This window comes from Pristiophorus japonicus, chromosome X (assembly GCF_044704955.1).
Source record: "Pristiophorus japonicus isolate sPriJap1 chromosome X, sPriJap1.hap1, whole genome shotgun sequence".
In the NCBI taxonomy this organism is placed as follows: Eukaryota; Metazoa; Chordata; class Chondrichthyes; family Pristiophoridae; genus Pristiophorus; species Pristiophorus japonicus.
The window spans coordinates 33,262,283-33,281,898 of record NC_092010.1 but is presented as its reverse complement, the minus strand read 5'-3'; the positions used below and the strand labels follow the sequence as shown (position 1 = coordinate 33,281,898).

The 19,616-nt window shown below is 45.7% G+C and overlaps 1 protein-coding gene across 1 annotated transcript in view; it reads left to right on the top strand.

Annotated features, from left to right (window-relative positions):
- The window catches only part of LOC139240954 (pleckstrin homology domain-containing family A member 3-like), a 37,017-nt gene that overhangs the window by 6,810 nt on the left and 10,591 nt on the right, over positions 1-19,616 (top strand). The window contains exons 2-7 of the mRNA XM_070869534.1: positions 2,565-2,681; positions 4,089-4,244; positions 10,001-10,137; positions 15,696-15,854; positions 16,915-16,958; positions 18,324-18,478. Coding sequence (XP_070725635.1) covers positions 2,565-2,681; positions 4,089-4,244; positions 10,001-10,137; positions 15,696-15,854; positions 16,915-16,958; positions 18,324-18,478 — 768 coding nt within the window. The remainder of the gene's footprint in view (positions 1-2,564; positions 2,682-4,088; positions 4,245-10,000; positions 10,138-15,695; positions 15,855-16,914; positions 16,959-18,323; positions 18,479-19,616) is intronic.

Here is a 19,616-nt window from a genome sequence, read left to right as displayed (position 1 = left end):
CTATCAAAGTTTGGACCTGTTCCCGCTCAAGTCCTGGAGTGGAAGTAACCCCGCAACAGTCACCCCCGCCCCCCCCCCTCCAAATAACTGATGCCTGCAGTTTGAAGGAACAATATCCTTTCACTGCTCTTAAATCTAAGTCCCCTCTCTGTGTTTGAGTTCAGTTACATGTGCGATTGAAGAAAGTTGCTTTCTGCCAGCTTTTTGATGGCATTGGCTTAGTAATACACTGGACAGTTTGGTACAATGCCACCTTGTTTGATGCCTAGATAAGATGGAATGCACATCCATGTCTGCGCGTCATTACTGCCCCAAATGGACTCATTTTATATGCACAAAATCCTGCAGCAGGAAAGCTCAGAATTACCCTTGCAGCCTAAATGCAAAAGGAAATATTGAGATTAGTGCAAATATTTTATCTTGCCCTGTGCAGACCTTTATTTACAACGGTTTTGCTGTTTGTTTCTATAGGGATCTGTTTCTATAGGGATCAAGGGGTATGGCGAGAAAGCAGGAAAGGGGTACTGAGGGAATGATCAGCCATTATCTTATTGAATGGTGGTGCAGGCTCGAAGGGCCGAATGGCCTACTCCTGCACCTATTTTCTATGACACACCTGTGTTGTACAGTGGATGACAATTGGTCCTCCCTGACCTGAACACTAACCCTTTCCAGACTGGATCACAACCACAAAGTACATGTAACCAGGTTGGCTGTTGCAGCAGTCTCAAGAAGCTCGACACCATCCAGGACAAAGCAGCCCGATTGATCGGCACCCCATCCACCACCTTAAACATTCACTCCCTCCACCACCAGTGTACCGTGGCTGCAGTGTGTACCATCTACAAGATGCACTGCAGCAACTCACCAAGGCTTCTTCGGCAGCACCTCCCAAACCTGCGACCTCTACCACCGACAAGGACGAGGGCAGCAGGCGCACGGGAACACCACCACCTCAGTTCCCACCCCAGTCATACACCATCCTGACTTGGAAATATACCGGCTGTTCCTTCATCGTCGCTGGGTCAAAATCCTGGAACTCCCTCCCCAACAGCACTGTGGGAGTACCTTCGCCACACGGACTGCAGTGGTTCAAGAAGGCGGCTCACCACCACCTTCTCTAGGGCAAATAGAGATGGACATTAAAGCCAGCAATGCCCACATCCCATGAATGAATTTTTTTGAAAAGTGTCTCCATTCTGTCCAGCTCTGCAGCCAGTGTACAAAGACTTTGACCGCCTAGTCTTTCCTTAAAGACTTCCCTTCCCTAATCGCAAGCTGCACAAGGGGGCATCGCTCTACTCCCAGAAGAGACAAGGTGAACAGACAGTTCAGGTTCAACTGCTTTGCACAGAGGGCAGTGAATATATGGAACAAACGGCCCGGGAGCAATGAAGCCTAGGTGATCAGCAAATTCAAGAGGGAACTCGATAGATATTTGGCAGAGTGATTTTGAAGGGTACAAGAAATAGAATAGTGAATGGTTTTTTTGGGAACTCAATGGACCCTTCTCGTCCTGTACATTCCTGTTAATCTAGTATCTCCATTTGAAGTCAACACAAAGAAAAACATTACTAATTTTTCTGCTTGAGCACTATTTTGTATTTCATTGGAGGCAGTTGGTACTTAAGTGTTAGCTTGGATTAGTTGGTAGGACTCTTGCCTCTGAAGGTTGTGGGTTCGAGCTCCAAAACAGGACTTGAGCACAAATCTAGGCTGACAGTGCAGTGCTGAGGGAGCGCCGCACTGTCGGAGGTGATGTCTGATTAGAATTCAAACTTCTGGACTTGATTGTTCCTTTCTGGCCTTCCAGTCTCCCAACTTGTTTAAAACACAGCCGATTGTATGCAATAGTACATGTCCATGGCACTATTTGAAAAAGAGGTGGGCGTTCTCCCAGTGTCCCAGCCAACTTTCTTTAACCAATACCATCAAAAACAGATTATCTGTGGTCATTTGCTCATATGCTCTTTTCAGGAACATGCTCTGTGCAAATTGTCTGCTTTGTTTACCTGCATAACAGTGACTGCATTTCAAAAGTAATTCATTGGTTCTCGAGCTTTGGAATGTCCTGAGAAAGTGATGAGGCCTCGTATATAAATGAGTTTGTTCCTTTTTTAAGTACTTTTCCTCAGATTTACAGGGAAACTATTTCTGCTGGTTGGGGAGTCTCGGACTAAGGGACACAATCTTTTTTTATATATAAAAAAAATTAGAGCCAGATCTTTCAGGACTAAAGTTAGGAAATACTTCTACACCTAAAGGGTGGTAGAAGTTTGAAACTCTCTCCCACAAAAAGACAGTTGATGTTAGATCAGATAATTTTAAATCGGCGATTTCTGTTAACCAAAGGGATATGGGCCAAAGGTCAAAGGGATATGGAGTTAGGTCGCAGATCAGCCATGATCTCATTGAATGAGGGAACAGGCTCGAGGGGCTGAATGGCTTCCTCCTGTTCCTATAATGCCCCAGGCATTTCAATTGTCATATGTTTGTGTCTCCCCCCATTTGTTATTATCCCTCGTCATAATCTTCTGGTGACCCTTCTAATCTCTCATCGGCAGGTTGGCAACCACGGTACTTTGTGTTGGATGGCACCGTATTCTCCTACTACGACTCGCAGGAAGACGTTGGCAAAGGGAGTAAAGGGAGCATCAAAATGGCCGTGTGTGAAATAAAAGGTAGTAAAGTCAAAGGCGATCTTGAATTTGGAGTTACAAGAACGTTCACATTGGATCCTTCTGTGAAGCGCTGCCACGGTTTGGTATGGCCTGGCCTGGGCTTGTGTTTCAGCTCGCTCTGAATTACCAGTGTCCAGAATTGTGTCTGTCCTTGGTGCTTTTACCCATTCGGCCTCCAGGGAAGCTTGAAATCTACAGATTTCAAATGGAAAATTTTGGAGTTGTGCCAAAGTCTGCTGCTTCCTCACTGATGTGCCAGGGATGGTGCTATTCAGGGCTGGCCACTGAGGCATATGCAGTCTGCTTACACAGCGAAGTCTTTATGTTGGGGAGGGGTTGCTGTAGCAACCTGTATCCGTGAATAGAAAGGACTGAAGATTTAAAAAATAAAACGTTGGCAATATACGGCTCAATCACACGTTCTGTTTCTATTTCAACATTGCAGTGTTTTTTTTTCTTTTGAGGAATATGGCTGCATTGATATTTACAGTTGTAATCTACGCAATGTTATGTCTCTGCAAAGCTTGAATCCTGAAATCTCCAACAGGATTGAAGTAATTGAATTGAAATTGCCGTCAACGCGGAAATAACGACTACTATTGGGATTGTGCACCCCATGCCAGTCTGGAACAGAAACCAGAAACACTGAGGCACTTGGCGGGTCAGGCAGCTTCTGTCACAAGCCAGACGTTTTGGGTCTAAACCCTTCCTCCGCTCCGAGGCACAGATTGACTCGTGTCCTCTGGACCGAAGCTGCTGAGACTCCATTGTGGGGGAGTCTAGGACAAGAGTTGGGGGGGTGGGGCATAACCTTAAAATCAGAGCCAAGCCACCCAGAAGAGAAGTTGGGAAAGACTTCTTCACACAAGGGTGGTAGAAGTGTGGAACTCTCTCCCACTAAAAGCAGCAGACCCGAGCTCATTTTAAATCTGAGATCGATAGATTTTTGCTAGCCAAGGGATATGGAGCCAAGCAATGTTCCCTTTAAGCTGCACGATTGCACGGCGATCTGGAGCTCCCGCACAGGCCGGCTTTTAAATGTGAAAAACCGTGCATGTGTAGAATTTTGAATGGGCTACGCAGCCCCTTTAAAGGGGCCGTGCACCCAAAAAAAACATTTAAAGGAGACATTGGAGCCAAGGCGGGGAAATGGTGCTGGGATCCAGATCAGCCATGATCGGAGTGTTGGAACAGGCTCGAGGCTGATTGGCCGACTCCTGTTCCTATGTTCGGTTTCAGATTTTTTTTTCTGTTCCTGTCTGGCATTCCTTGTTGCTGCCTTGCCCGCTTGTATTACTGCCATCACATTATGACCATTGGGCTTTGTTGAAAGACTCCGATGGCCACAGGTCCTAAACCGTTCAAGTGTCTTTTCTCCCCACTGAAGTTGTGCGTTTTTCTTGATAGTGCACATAGCAGACAACACCCGGGTGGACTTGATCATCCCGGGGGAGCAGTACTTCTACCTCAAGGCCGTGAATGCCGCGGAGAGACAGAAATGGCTGGTCGCACTTGGTAGTGCTAAAGCCTGCCTAGCAGACAGCAGGACCAAGAAAGAGAGAGGTAATGCTTTATTTTGCCTTTCCTTGCTGGCATCCCAGGCGATTGAGGTTCCCTGGTTTTGTTCACCTTGTGACTATTGTCATGTAACATTGCAGGTGCTGTACTATCTAGATAAATTACAGTAGAAAATGCTTGGGGAGAGCCCCCCCAACAGAATCATAGAATAGTAACAGCACAGAAGGCCATTCGGCCCATCGAGCCCGTGCCGGCTCTCAGCTCATCCCAATCCCCTGCCTTTTCCCCGTAGCCCTGCAATTTTTTTCCTTCAGGTACTTATCCAATCCCCTTTTGAAAGCCACGATTGAGTCTGCCTCCACCACCCTCTCAGGCCGTGCATTTCAGATCCTAACCACTCGCTGTGTTTTAAAAAAAAAAAAAAAAAAAGTTTTTCCTCATGTTGCCTTTGGTTCTTCTGCCAATCACCTTAAATCTGTGTCCTCTGGTTCTCGACCCTTCTGCCAATGGGAACAGTTTCTCTCTATCTATTCTGTCCAGACCCCTCATGATTTTGAACATCTCGATCAAATCTCCTCTCAACCGTCTCTGCTCTAAGGAGAACAACCCCAGTTTCTCCAGTCTATCCACGTAACTGAAGTCCCTCATCCCTGGAACCATTCTCAAATCTTTTCTGCACCCTCTCCAACGCCTTCACATCCTTCCTAAAGTGCGGTGCCCAGAATTAGACACAATACTTCTGTTGAGGCTGAACCAGTGTTTTATAAAGCTTATAGCTTGGTTTACTGCATTGAGCTGTACTGACCCAGATGGCCTCCCATTCGATTCTTGGTCTGTGCTGACTTGCTCATTCCAGTTGGGACAGCTGTAGGAGTGCTGCAGTTAGCCTTGGTGTACCTGAGTTAGTGAGGGGACAGGGGGACAGGTGACCAGGATACCTAAATTGATAGGGAGGAGAGGCAGGGAGACATTGCATGGTAAAATATTGTACACACTTGATGGGAGGACTGCCAATCGTCTAACACACAAGCCTGGCTGACGTTGCCCAAGTAAGAAGTCAACACTGCCTGCTTTATTAGCTTTGGGCTGACCTGTAGCCGCTGCAGTATCCAAAGTGGGCTTTATTCATTGGAACATAGAAACATAGAAAATAGATGCAGGAGTAGGCTATTCGGCCCTTCGAGCCTGCACCACCATTCAGTATGATCATGGCTGATCATGCAACTTCAGTATCCTATTCCTGCTTTCTCTCCATACCCCTTGATCCCTTTAGCTGCAAGGGCCACATCTAACTCCCTTTTGAATATATCTAACGAACTGGCCTCAACCACTTTCTGTGGTAGAGAATTTCACAGGTTCACAATTCTGAGTGAAGAAGTTTCTCCTCATCTTGGTCCTAAATGGCTTACCCCTTATCCTTAGACTGTGACCCCTGGTTCTGGACTTCCCCAACATCGGGAACATTCTTCCTGCGTCTAACCTGTCCAATCCCGTCAGAATTTTATATGTTTCTATGCGATCCCCTCTCGTTCTTCTAAACTCCAGTGAATATAAGCCTAGTCGATCCAGTCTGTCTTCATATGTCAGTCCTGCCATCCTGGGAATCAGTCTGGTGAACCTTCGCTGCACTCCCTCAATAGCAAGAATATCCTTCCTCAGATTAGGAGACCAAAACTGTACACAATATTCAAGGTGTGGGCATCACCTCTTACAGAAGGTAGGTACTGCAAGGAATTCGGAGCTAGATTTAGACTAGTTTCGATCGCCTAGAGGTTGGAGAGGGATTTCCCCCCCCCCCCCCCCCCCTCAAATTGGCCTTTTTTTAAAATGTGTCTTTTGTTGCCTCACCCAGAAGATCACATGATTTCGGGGGGAGTGTATATGTTGTGATACACAAGGTATCGCGATTGTGGGGGACAGGCTCGATGGACCAGAGGGTCTTTATTTGTTTGTATGTTTGTAACTTTTTTCAGATGTTTTAATATATCACAATATTTGATCATTGAAGAGCCTTCCATTATTTTTGCTGAGATACAAAGCTATGGGAAGGGTTGTTGCTTCATGAGATTTGTCTGCTTTCTAAACCCTTCCCTCCACTGCTGGAGCTTCGTGTATGTTTAACAGCCCATAGTGATTCTAAGGCTGTAACACTGAAGGTTTATGACTGCACTCAGTTTATAATGGCCATTTAAGCCCTTGATCAGATTACTGGCTTCTAATCACTTGTGGATGCCATAATTATTCCTTTTAAAATCTTTTGCAGTGGGGAAGTGTAATCTTGAAAAGAGGTAATTGAATTTTATGGATGAATTGAAGTCTTGATCACTGATGCAATGCAGATTTGGATACGAATCCTGTAATGTTTCAGAAAGCTGTAGGAGAAACAATAGGCCAGGGAGGAACCAGCGAGAGTGGTTTCTAATTGATGAATCAAAGGCTGACTTACATTTATTTAGCACCTTTCATAACTTTGACATCCCAAAATGCTTCAGTAGGTAGCAGGCTTGGCTCTGAGTCAGAAGGTTGTAGGTTCCAGTCCCACTCCAGAGACTTGAGCACATGACAATCCAGTGCAGTGCTGAGGGAGTGCTGTGCTGTCTTTCAGATGAGACGTTAAACCGAGGCCTCGTCTGCCCCCTCAGGTGAACGTAAACAATCCCACAGCACTATTTCGAAGAAGAGCAGGGGAGTTCTCCCTGGTGTCCTGGCCAATATTTATCCCTCAATCAACATCACTAAAACAGATTATCTGGTCATTATCACATTGCTGTTTGTGGGAGCTTGCTGTGCACAAATTGGTTGCTGCGTTTCCCACATTACAACAGTGACTACACTTCAAAATTACTACATTGACTGTAAAACGTTTTGGGACGTCCTGATGTTGTGAAAGGGGCTGAGTTTTTTTTCTCAGTCCGTGAAGTATTTCTGATGTGTAGTCACTTATTATGTGGGGAAACATGGCAGCCAATTTGCACACAATGAAGTCCTACAAACCAGTGACTGAGATCATCGCCTAGTTAATCTGTTTGTGGTGTTGGTTAAGGTGGAATGTTAGTCAGAACTGGGGTGGGAGATTTAAAACCAGGACCATATCCAGATTCAATGGGACCTGTAGTGATGAATGGGTACAAATCAAGCGCATTCATTAGGATGCCACCAGTAATAACTGGGTACAGTTATGGGAAGTTGGGCCTTTTTTCACCAAAGCTGAGAATACTGAAGTCACCTGTTGGAGGTCATGAAGGGGTCTGATATGATCAATAGTGATTGATTTTATTTCCCACAGTCTGAGGTGGTGAGCTCAAATTTCTCATCACAACAAGCGTTAAACAAGAAGTTCTAAAACGTTTCGTTGCACCAAGGGCAGTTAGAATGTGGAATTCTCTGCCACAAACTGCTGCAGAGTCCTCAAGTACTTAAAAATGGGAATTCTGTAGTTGCTTAAACACAATATTAAAGGGTATGGGGAGTGAGCAGAAGAGGGGGATTAGACTGGGTGGGATATTGAAATGTATGTACTAGGTGGGATATTAAAGGGTGAGCAAGAGAGTGGCATTAGACTGGCTCATGAAGGAAAAACTGCTTGTGCAAATTTGATGTTTCTGTGCTGTAGCAGTCTGCCCTACTTTGTAATGCTGGAATGTGATATGGTGAATAACGCATCTTGAGATTAATATGGGTACAAAATTAAAGGAAGTACCTCGCTCTGATTTAAAAGCTTGTTCCTGACCGAGTCTCGTAATGTGCTCCTTTGGAATAATGTACAGTATTATACTGTGCACCTCATACTGTACAGCAGTATTATATAGCATCTCGAACATCTCAAAACGCTTCACAGACAAGGAATATGAACATAAGAATTAGTTGCAGAAGTAGGCTGTCTGGCCCCTCGAGCCTGCTCCACCATTTTATATGATCATGGCTGATCCGATCGTGGACTCTGGTCCACTTCCCTGCCCGCTCCCCATAACCCCTTATTCCCTTATCGTTTAAGAAACTGAGGTAGAAGATCAAGGCTGATCTTCCACCTCAACTCCGCATTCCCGCCCAATCCCCATAACCCTTGATACCCCTAGAGTCCAAAAATCTATCTCTCTCTCAGTTGACATACATTGGCTTCCGGTTAAGCAAAGCCTCAACTTCAAAATTCTCATCTGTGTTTTCAAATCCCTCCATTGACTCGTCCCTCCCTATCTCCAATCTCCTCCAGCCCTACAACCCCTCCGCGATGTCTGCGCTCCTCTAATTCTGCCCTTTTGAACATCCCTGATTATAATCGCTCAACCATTGGTGGCCGTGCCTTCTGTTGCCTGGGCCCTAAGCTCTGGAACTCCTAAACCTCTCCGCCTCTTGTTCCTCCATCAAGACGCTACTTAAAACATTTATCTTTGACCAAGCTTTTGGTCGCCTGCGCTAACTTCTACTTGTGCAGCTCGGTGTCAAATTTTTTATCTCAATACTCCTGTGAAGCGTCTTGGGATTTTTTTTAACGTTAAAGGTGCTATATAAATGCAAGTTAAACCATCAACGACTAAGCATCCACAGCCCTTTGGGGTAGAGAATTCCAAAGATTCACCACCCTCGGAGTGAAGAAATTCCTCCTCGTCTCAGTCCTAAATGACCGACCCCTTATCCTGAGATTATGACCCCGAGTTCTAGACACTCCAGCCAGAGGAAACAACCTCTCAGCATCCACCCTATCAATCCCCCTCACACTCTATAATTTTGGCAAATTTTCCCCTCCCCTAACCCACAGGCACCAAAACCACTTGTACCCCTACAGCCGCCGAGTCATGTACAGATGGCTTGTCACAGGCCAGAGATCAAACCCGAAATGTTCTGGTCTGTATGGCTCCAACTCCGAGGCATCCGGGATCTCAATGCGTTAATTGACGCAGAAATAATTTGAGGGGAAGGAAGGGTATCTGTTTCAGGAACATGGATTGTGTGAGAGAATGCGTGTCCTAATTAAAGCTGAAATGATGTCCGATGCAGAAATGCACTTCACAACAGCAGGACGTTCCTGTATGCGAGCCTTTGAAATCACGAGTTAATGAGTGTAACAAGACTCGACGGGGTCGGAAATTTGTACAGCTGATTTTATAGGACATTTGCAGGCAATTAATTTCTGAATACACTTGTTGCGAGCTCTTTAGAAGTTTGTATTATATGATGGGACTGAAGCAGAGGCTTCTTGGGACCAGTGTGGCTGGGACGGAGTGCTGAATCACTGCAACTCGACAAACATTTGGGGAGGTGGAATTGGGTTACCCTTTCAATGTCCCAAATGATTCTCTCGCCCAGCCTCCCCATAATACTCCGTAGCATTATTAAATTGACGGCCGCAGAAATTCCTGAAATTACCGCTAGTCTGTCTCCCCCCCCCCCCCCCTACCCAACCCGGCACACCTCAGTTCCCCGTTGCACCTCAGGGAGGCTGACATCGGGAATGCCTTGAGCGAATGTTCCTGCATCCCATTCCGCCTGATTTGTCGCACTGCATTCCTACGTCTAACCTGCTGTGCCATCGCGCTCCTTCTGTAATGAAAAGTTTTTGCCGTTTTTTTTTTACTCCCAACGATACAGAAATGGATTGAACAAATGGTAGAATCTTGCAGCACAGGAGTCGGCCCTTCGAGTCTGTACCGGCTCTTTTTAAAGAGCTATCCCATTAGTGTCTCAAAGGATGTTACAGATGACCTTTTCAAGATTTCAATTGTTAAGAGATATTTAATGACCAGTCGTCTTTTAATAATGGGGGGAAATAATTGTATGACATTTTAAATGTTTTGCATCTGCAGAAATCAGTGAAACCGAGGATTCTTTGAAATCCAAAATGTCCGAGCTTAGGCTTTATTGTGATCTGCTGATGCAGCAGGTGCACAAGATCCAGGAGTCGGCACAGCCCGTCCAGACCAATTCCATGCCGGATGTTGAGGTACTGTATGAGGACTTTTCATTCCAAGTGTCCAATGACCATGGCAATGTGTTTACATTTGATTTGAAATGCCAACCTGCTCTTCGAAATAGTGCCATGGGATCTTTTACATCCAGCTGAGAGCAGACTTGGTTTAAAGTTTCGTCCCGAAAGGCGGCACCTCTGACAGTGCGGGACTGACCTATCAAGAAAGACTGGATCAACTGGGCTTGTATTCACTGGAGTTCAGAAGAATGAGAGGGGACCTCATAGAAACATTTAAAATTCTGACGGGATTAGACAGGTTAGATGCAGGAAGAATGTTCCCAATGTTGGGGAAGTCCAGAACCAGAGGTCACAGTCTAAGGATAAGGGATAAGCCATTTAGGACCGAGATGCGGAGGAACTTCTTCACCCAGAGAGTGGTGAACCTGTGGAATTCTCTACCACAGAAAGTTGTTGAGGCCAATTCACTGAATATATTCAAAAAGGAGTTAGATGAGGTCCTTACTACTAGGGGGATCAAGGGGTATGGCGAGAAAGCAGGAATGGGGTACTGAAGTTGAATGTTCAGCCATGAACTCATTGAATGGCGGTGCAGGCTAGAAGGGCCGAATGGCCTACTCCTGCACCTATTTTCTATGTTTCTATGTTTCCTCAGTCAGCATTGCACTGAGTGTGTCAGCTTAGATTTATGTGCTCCAGTCCCTGGAGTGGGACTTGAACCCACAACCTTCTGACTCGGAGGCGAGGGTGCTGCCCACTGAGCTGCAGCTCACACATTGGTTCAAAGTTCAATTTCTGGGATGAATTGGGAGTTCACTGATCTCCGTTGGGACAAGGGTTGGGGTTGCTACATTTGGCTTCAGTGCTATGGGGGGGTGAGGTGGGTGGTGGCGGCACACCAGGTTTCTGCGCCTGTCGAAGTTCGATGAGAAGAGAGCATCTTCGTGCAAAGAGTGGTCAACACTTGGAATCCTCTACTGGGTAGGACAGTGGAGACCAAAACCTTCGACTTGGGGATCACTTAGATGGCACGCTAGTGGAATGTAGGTCTGGATGGTGTAGGATTTACCAATATCTCGCAAAGATTCCAGGTACCTTTCCCCTGCAGAGAAGAATCCCTTTCTGGGCTTTTAAAATGAGTTTAAAGGGGCAGACGAAGCCTGCGGGGGATAAAAGGGGACGCATTCATGGAGACCCCCCCCCCCCCCCCCAAGTGCTTGGACTCCTAGGAAAGGGAATTCAAAATGGACCTAAATTACAGAAGCTTGAGATCCCCTAAACATCTATGGGAAGGAACATATGAATTTTAAGATTCTACAACATTTTGGCTGTGAAAAAGAGTTACCAAATACAGGAGGTGGGGCCAACCTCTGAAGCAAATTCGTGTATTAAGGATCCCAGGCTATTCACCCACTAAGAGATAATCGAATTACCCAATCAAGCACAATGGAAATCATGGTCAGGAAACTGGACAATCCTAAAACAATGCAAAACCAGTGATGGCACATTCTCGCACCCTAATCGAGTTACTGCTGACAAAGGAGACATTTGAAAATCAATGGATAGAACAGTTTAAACAGAACCCAAGAGATTTGATAGGAGATAACGGAACCTTTTTTGGGGATATATCTATCCCCCAGTTTTACAAGGAAAAACTAGCAGAACACAGACTGGAACTCGCACAGACTCGAACAAGGACACAGACTGGAACACAGACACAGACACAAGAAGCCTGCTTCCTCTACAGTGAAGAAATGGAATAGTGAAGGAAACTACCAGAACTCGTCAGGAACTGACCGAGCACAAGGCCCACGAAACGGAAGGTTGTCAGCAACCAAATTGACAACCGCTCTACAATCTACTTCTGAACGACCCAACGGGGGAGAAATTACCAAAAGGGACTAACTAAAACTATTCCTAAGCAAAGAAAGTGGGTACTTACCCCATACATCCAAAACGCAACTTAGCGCATCAACGGACGCACCCCAACTGAAGACTACGCAGTCTGAAATCCTTCCTCTGTCCGGGGTGCGGCTCGTCTAGAAGGCCAAGTGCAGCCAACCCCGAAACCGTGATTCACCGGCAACTGTCTAAAGGGATTGGTGAGCATAGCCCCTGAACCCTCAGAGCTATAACTTAGTTAGTTAGGGGAATTGGGAGGGGAGAGGCTGGGATAACTTGTGTAAATGTATCTGCATCCTCCTCCTTTACCTCATTTAGAGTTTAAGCTGTATTCTTTTCCCCACAGGCTGTAATTTGACAATTTATTCAATGTGTTGTACCCCTCAGTGTCTATTGGTCTGTGTGTGTTATTAAAGGTGTGCCTTTTACTACTTTTTAAACACAATAAAGCCATACCTGCTTCCTACCTTGAAACCAATTGTCTGTCACAGTCCCTTCATAATTCCAGTGTCGAGAACCAAGGGTGTGGGAGCGATTCGGAACCGCTCATATAAGGTCAGAAGGGAAAGCTGACCCCCTGCAAACCACCCCTTACAATGGGATGGGCTGAATGGCCTCATTCAGCCATCTCTATTTTTGTGATCTTATGGGTGTGATGTCTTCCAACATTCACTGTGCAGGATTATAAGGAAGAATGGCCACTGGATGAAGAACCAGAGGGTTCTGGAGGAACTGTAGCCTGGAATGAGTTGGCTCCTTCAGGAGACAATTGGTGGGGTGCAGGGGTTGCAAAGTGCTTGTTGTGAGGGAGTCTTTTGACGTTCCTTTAACTTTTATATAAAAAAAAAAGTTCCAGTTTTACCAGGCCTGTGTTTTTAAAATTCCATAGAGCTTCCTGCTTTATAATATGTGATTTGTTTAAATTAGCGGTATGGTCCTATACTTTTAGATTAGTACAGTATCTTTTCAAAAGCGCCTTGCAAAAGTTGACCATCTTTAAAGGATGTTTCCGTTTCTACTTTGGAAGAAATGAATTGGTTGTGGTGATGTGGGATGTTTGGGTGCAGTGCATCGACCTCACCTTGTGGCTGGCTGAAGGCTACTGATTGTGTATTAAAGTTAGAGACTCCAGTGGTGTCAGCTACAGAAGCTCAATTTTCCCCACACCCCACTCAATGTCTGCCTGCTGTTGAGAATTAGTCCCGTTCATCCATCACTCATGTGCTCGCTGACCTACATTGGCTCCCGGTCTGGCAATGCCTCGCTTAAAAATAAATATATAGAATAATTCTCATCCTTATTTTCAAATCCCTCCCCATCTCTGTAATCTCCAGCCCCACATCCTTCTGAGATGTCTGCACTCCTCCACTTCTGGCCATTGTACACCCCTGATTTGAATTACTCCACCATTGGTGACCATGCCTTCAGCTGCCAATGCCCTAAGCACTGGAATTCCATTTCTAAACCTCTGCCTTTTTCCTCCTTTAAGACACTCCTTAAAACCTACCTCTTTGACCAAGGCCCTAATATCTCCTTAAGTAGCTTGGTATCAAATTTAGTTTGATAACGTTCCTGTGAAGTGCCTTGGGATATTTTACGACATTAAAGCTGCTATATAAATGCAAGGTTTTGTAGTGATCAGGTACCATATGTAGTCTGTACCTACTGTAACTCTCTATTTTCAGTGGATTTTATTTTCTGCACTTATATATGAAAACCATAGATTGTTGTGGAATGTAGGTTGGGTGTTATTGCATGTTTGCTGAGGTGTTGCCTGTGATGATGCAGGCACTGCTGAATCGCCCTGGAAACCAGGGAATGTACGGTGAGACTCTGTCGGTGTAGTTTGACTCGGGTTACTGTGTAAATACCAACACACCAGCTCAATTGTCCAGTTTCCTTGTGCTTCGCAGAGTTTGGGAGTGAAACCACACTGATGACACTTGCCCGTTTAGTAGAATGTTGGAATCGAGACCAAGTGTGGGAGTAGAAGGAATCATAAATACGCGCAGCATCTTTTAATTTAAAAAGAATGTTTAATCTGTTGTGACTAATTCTAAGCTTACAAGGATCTGAATTAAAGATTGAGCACTCCAGGAGTTTGTTCAACAACAACAACTTGTACTTGTATAACGCCTCTAACGTCGTGAAACATCCCAAGGCGTATAATCAGATGTTCAAGGAGGAGCGTAGACATCTCGGCGGCGGTGGGGGGGGGGGGAGGAGAGAAGAGATAGGGAGGGGCGAGGCCATGGAGGGATTTGAAAATAAGGATAAGAATTTTGAAATCGAGGCGTTGCTTAACCGGGAGCCAATGTAGGTCAGCAAGCACGGGGTGATGGTTGAGCAGGACTTGGTGCAAGTTAGGACATGGACAGCCGAGTTTTGGATCACCTCTAGTTTACGTAGGGTAGAATGTGGGAGGCCAGCCAGGAAGGAGTGTGTTGGAATAGTCAAGTCTGGAGGTAACAAAGGCACGGGTTTCAACAGTTGGTGAGCTGAAGCGGGGTGGAGACGGGCGATGTTACGGAGGTGGAAATAGGCGGTCTTAGTTATGCAGCGGTAATGTAGTCGGAAGCTCATCTCGGGTTCAAATATGACGCCAAGGTTGTGAAGTGTGGTTCAGCCTCAGACAGAAGTTAGGGAGAGGGATGGAGTCAGTGGCTAGGGAACGGAGTTTGCGGCGGGGACCAATGTTCAATTGGAGAAAATTTGAGGGCATCACCTGATCTTGACCTCAATGCACAGCCATACATGGGCACTTTACAGCAGCAGTTACTGGATCATGATCAGAGTCCCTCACTCTAAAACTGCAAACGTCATCTGCTCCCTGAAAAGCCCACCTTAATTTGGTGCTTTATTCATACCCAAGTGGTCCGTCTGGTTTTATTAAGTTGCTTCTAAATGTAGGACACCTATAGGCCCAGACCAGGTAAGGGCAGCAGGTTTCCTTCCCTAAAAGGACATTTGTAAACCAGTTTTTAACGACAATCTGACAGTTTCATTGTCACTGCTAGAGGCCAGCTTTTTATTCCACAATTATTTTTTTAAACTGATTTCAAGTCCTCAAACCGCCATTTGAACACACATCCTCTGGATTATTAATCTAGGTCTCTGGATTGCTCATTGAATATCATAACCACCACGCTAGCATCCAAGTATTGTGCACCTCTGTCTGTAGTTCACCACCAGAGCGGTGCAATAATCATGTTCTCTTCCCTCCCCCCACCCTAATTATCTTCAATGAAGCATCTCTGGGACATTTCCCACTTGGATGACAAAGTTTGGCTTAGTGGGGAGGAGTATCCCTGTCCTGCTCTGTGTCCGTAAAGAAAGACTTGCATTTCTATAGCGCCTTTCACAATCACTGGACGCCCCAAAGCTCTCTTACAGCCAATGAAGTACTTCTTGCAGTGTAGTCACTGTTGTAATGTGGGAAACGCGACAGCCAATTTGCGCACAGCAAGCTCCCACAAACAGCAGTGATGACCACACAATCTGTTTTTTAGTGACATTGATTGAGGGATAAATATTGGCCTGCTCCTAATTCTTATGTGCTTATGGGAGGGGTGCGGTCATCTGGAATTACACTTTTACTGTGATTATTCAAGTACATGGCTGCCTTCTGCATTATGTATATGCATATTTATAGATGTGTGCATCTCTTTCAGAAAATGAATGAGGCTTCTTCTTTGCTTAAAGCCACGTGCAATACCTTTATAAATACCCTAGAGGACTGTATGAAAATAGCAAGCGTGAAGATCTCCCCAGAGCTGCTTTCACCCCCAGAGTCCCCTGTTGCTCACGTTACCTCCACACCTCTTCGTAGGGTAAGTGGATCTCTGTCTTTTTTGAAATTTAAATACATCCATTTTATTTCCATCCTTTCCTTTTAGCAGGCTCCCTGGTTGTGGGAAGGGCAAGGTCCGTGTGACAGTTTTATTTATTCCACACTTTTCTTTGGGCAAGGTACCTAGCCTCTCCTGAGTGTCCCACTTCTGGCAATGTAGAACCTGGCCACATTTATTGCTCTGTGCTGCATAGCATTGAAGCATGAACATGCTATGTCACGAGACTGCTGTTTGATAGCTCTTGCTGATCTGCTATAGTTTAATAGGGGGTTCGGGGGGGATGAATGATCCTTCCTAATTGTGACATCGGGAGCCTCGGGCCACATTTTGATCAACTGAGGTCTCCCGTTTCTTTTAAGAACATAACATAAGAAATAGGAGCAGGAGTAGGTCATTCGGCCCCTCGCGTCTGCTCCGCCATTCAATATCATGGCTGATCTTTGACCTCAACTCCACCTTCCTGCACTATCTCCATATCCCTTGATTCGCTTAATATCCAAAAATCTATCGTTCTGTCTTGTGTATATACTCAATGACTCAGCATCCACAGCCCTCCGGGTAGAGAATTCCAAAGATTCACCACTCTCTGAGCAAAGAAACTTCTCAACTCGGGCCTAAATGTCCGACCCCTTATTCTGAGACTGTGACCCCTGATTCTAGACTTTCCAGCCAGGGGAAACGTCCTCCCTGCATCTACCCTGTAAGAATTTTGACTTGGTAGTTCCAAACCAACACCCAAACCTAGTGTGTGGTGTGTGTGTATATACAGTCATTTATATATTCAATTGTGTAAACTTAAAAGTTTCAAAGTTGTATGTAACTGATGCTGAATCCGATATACGCGAGTCTCTTGCCTGCATAACTGGCCCCAGCTGTACTGGGTGATGTAAAAATCTGCTGCAATATCATTGGAGGTGTAGATGGGTGGATTCAGCTATATACTATAGAAACCCTGCAAGAACAAACCGTGCAATGCAATGAAGTTGTGCTTTCAGGACTTGTTTTTTTTTTTCATTTGTTCTTTGTTTTAAATCTTCAGGTTAAACGTTCTGTCAGTCACAGCGGTGTTGTTGCACCCGACAGGTGGGTGTCTTGTCTGCTACACTGTTCATTTCAAATGTGTAGGTAGTCTCCTGTGTTAAATGGTTCCTATGTTCAGGATCCCACGGCACTAGTGGAAGAAGAGTACGTTTTGTTTCCTGGGCAGTGTTCCGTCATTTATTTTTGGCCATTCAAAATATCGTGTGCATGCGTTTTTTGCATTCAAAAGCCGGCTACGTGGAGTCCCTGTAGCCACGCAGCTGACGGGGGAATATTGCCCAAGATTCCCCTCTAAACCAACACTACCAAAAACCAATTAATTGGTCATTTTATCTGTGTGCTGTTTGTGAGAGCTTGCTGTGCGCAAATTGGCTGCTGCATTTGCCTACACAACAATGCTGACTGCACTTCAAAGTAAGCAAATTGTACTTGAAGCACTTTGAGACGTTCCTGAGTGATTGAAATAAGGCGCAATATAAATGCACGTCTGATTCATGGCAGTCATGTTTGGTATTGCTGTGGTGATGCGAACACTAGTCGCCTGAAATGGGAACGTGTTCCTTCCCCAGCGTCAACACCCTTCATCTCGATCGGCACAAACATTCCCAAAATCAAGTATGTCCGCAGGCAAAGGATGGAATGCTCTCCACTTGCCTGGATGAGTGCCGCTCCAACACTTAAGAAACTCGACAGCATCCAGGACAAAGCAGCCCGCTTGATTGGCACCCCATCCACCACCTTCAACATTCACTCCCTCCACCACCGGTGCACCGTGGCTGCAGTGTGCACCATCTACAAGATGCACTGCAACAACTCGCCAAGGCTTCTTCGGCAGCACCTCCCAAACCCGCGACCTCTACCACCTTAAAGGACAAGGGCAGCAGGCATGTGGGAACATTACTACCTGCAGGTCACGCACCATCCTGACTTGGAAATGTATCGTCGTTCCTTCATCGTTGCTGGGTCAAAATCCTGGAACTCTCTCCCTAACAGCACTGTGGGAGCACCTTCACCACACGGACTGCAGCGGTTCAAGGTGGCGGCTTATCACCACTTTCTCAAGGGCAATTGGGGACGGGCAATAAATGCTGGCCTTGCCAGCAACGCTCACATCCCCAGAATTTTTTTTGGAAGAGTTATGGCTGAGGAGCAGCCCTAGAAAGAGGCATTGACGTCCATTTTTTTTTTGACCCTCCTTAAATGTAAAACCAAATAAGTAGATAATTTTCCCAATCTTGCAGTATATCTTCTAGTATAAGCAGTGCAGAGACTATCGATCTTAATCACTGAACTAGTCTTTATCAGTTGTAAATCACTAACTCACACTGCTGCTACTTAAGACTGCATTACAGCCTCGGATATCTAGTTTTACAGTTGCCTTGTTGATTCTTAACTGTTTGGCTGCAGGAGCGCAGAAATGAACAACCTGGCCCAGCCTCCGAAGGGTTCCATTACAGTTATGAGAAATCTGGAGGAAATGGCCGCACATCGAGCGACCAGGTGGAGCCGCCCGCCCATGGAAAACAAGACTCCAGACAATAGTTGCGCGGCGCAGCCAGAAAGTAAGAGAACCTGCAGCTCCTTCCCGCTAAACATGTCTTCTACTGGCATAACGCCATATTATAAATCGAACTCACGGAACTCACTCAAATATGGAACTCACAAACTCACTCATGAAACTCACGAACTTGCTCGCATCGCGCGCGGAACGCACGCACTCACTCTCACTCAAATACGGAACTCACTCTCACTCAAAAATACGGATCTCAGTCAAATGTACGGAACTCTCTCTCAAATGTACGGAACTCTCTCTCTCTCTTTCTCAAATGTACGGAACTCACTCACTCTTCTCTCTCTCAAATGTACGGAACACTCTCTCTCTCTCTCAAATGTACGGAACTCACTCTCTCTCTCTCTCTCTCTCTAATGTACGGAACTCACTCTCTCTCTCTCTCTAATGTACGGAACTCTCTCTCTCTCTCTCTCTCTCTAATGTACGGATCTCTCTCTCTCTCTAATGTACGGAACTCACTCTCTCTCTCTCTCTCTCGTACGGAACTCTCTCTCTCTAATGTACGGAACTCTCTCTCTCTCTCAAATGTACGGAACTCACTCACTCTCTCTCTCTCTCTCTCTCTCTCTCTCAAATGTACGGAACTCTCTCTCTCTCTCTCTCTCTCAAATGTACGGATCTCTCTCTCTCTCTCTCTCAAATGTACGGAACTCACTCTCTCTCTCTCTCTGTCTCTCAAATGTACGGAACTCTCTCTCTCTCTCTCTCTCTCAAATGTACGGATCTCTCTCTCTCTAATGTACGGAACTCTCTCTCTCTCTCTCTCATGTACGGAACTCTCTCTCTCCTCTCTCTCTCTCTCTCTCTCTCTCTCAAATGTACGGAACACACTCTCTCTCCTCTCTCTCAAATGTACGGATCTCTCTCTCTCTCTCTCTCAAATGTACGGAACTCACTCTCTCTCTCTCTCTCTCTCTCTCAAATGTACGGAACTCACTCTCTCTCTCTTTCTCTCACTCAAATGTACGGATCTCTCTCTCTCTCTCTCTCTCCTCTCTCTCTCAAATGTACGGAACTCTCTCTCTCTCTCCTCTCAAATGTACGGAACTCTCTCTCACATGTACGGAACTCTCTCTCTCTCTCTCTCTCTCTCTCATGTACGGAACTCACTCACTCACTCAAATGTA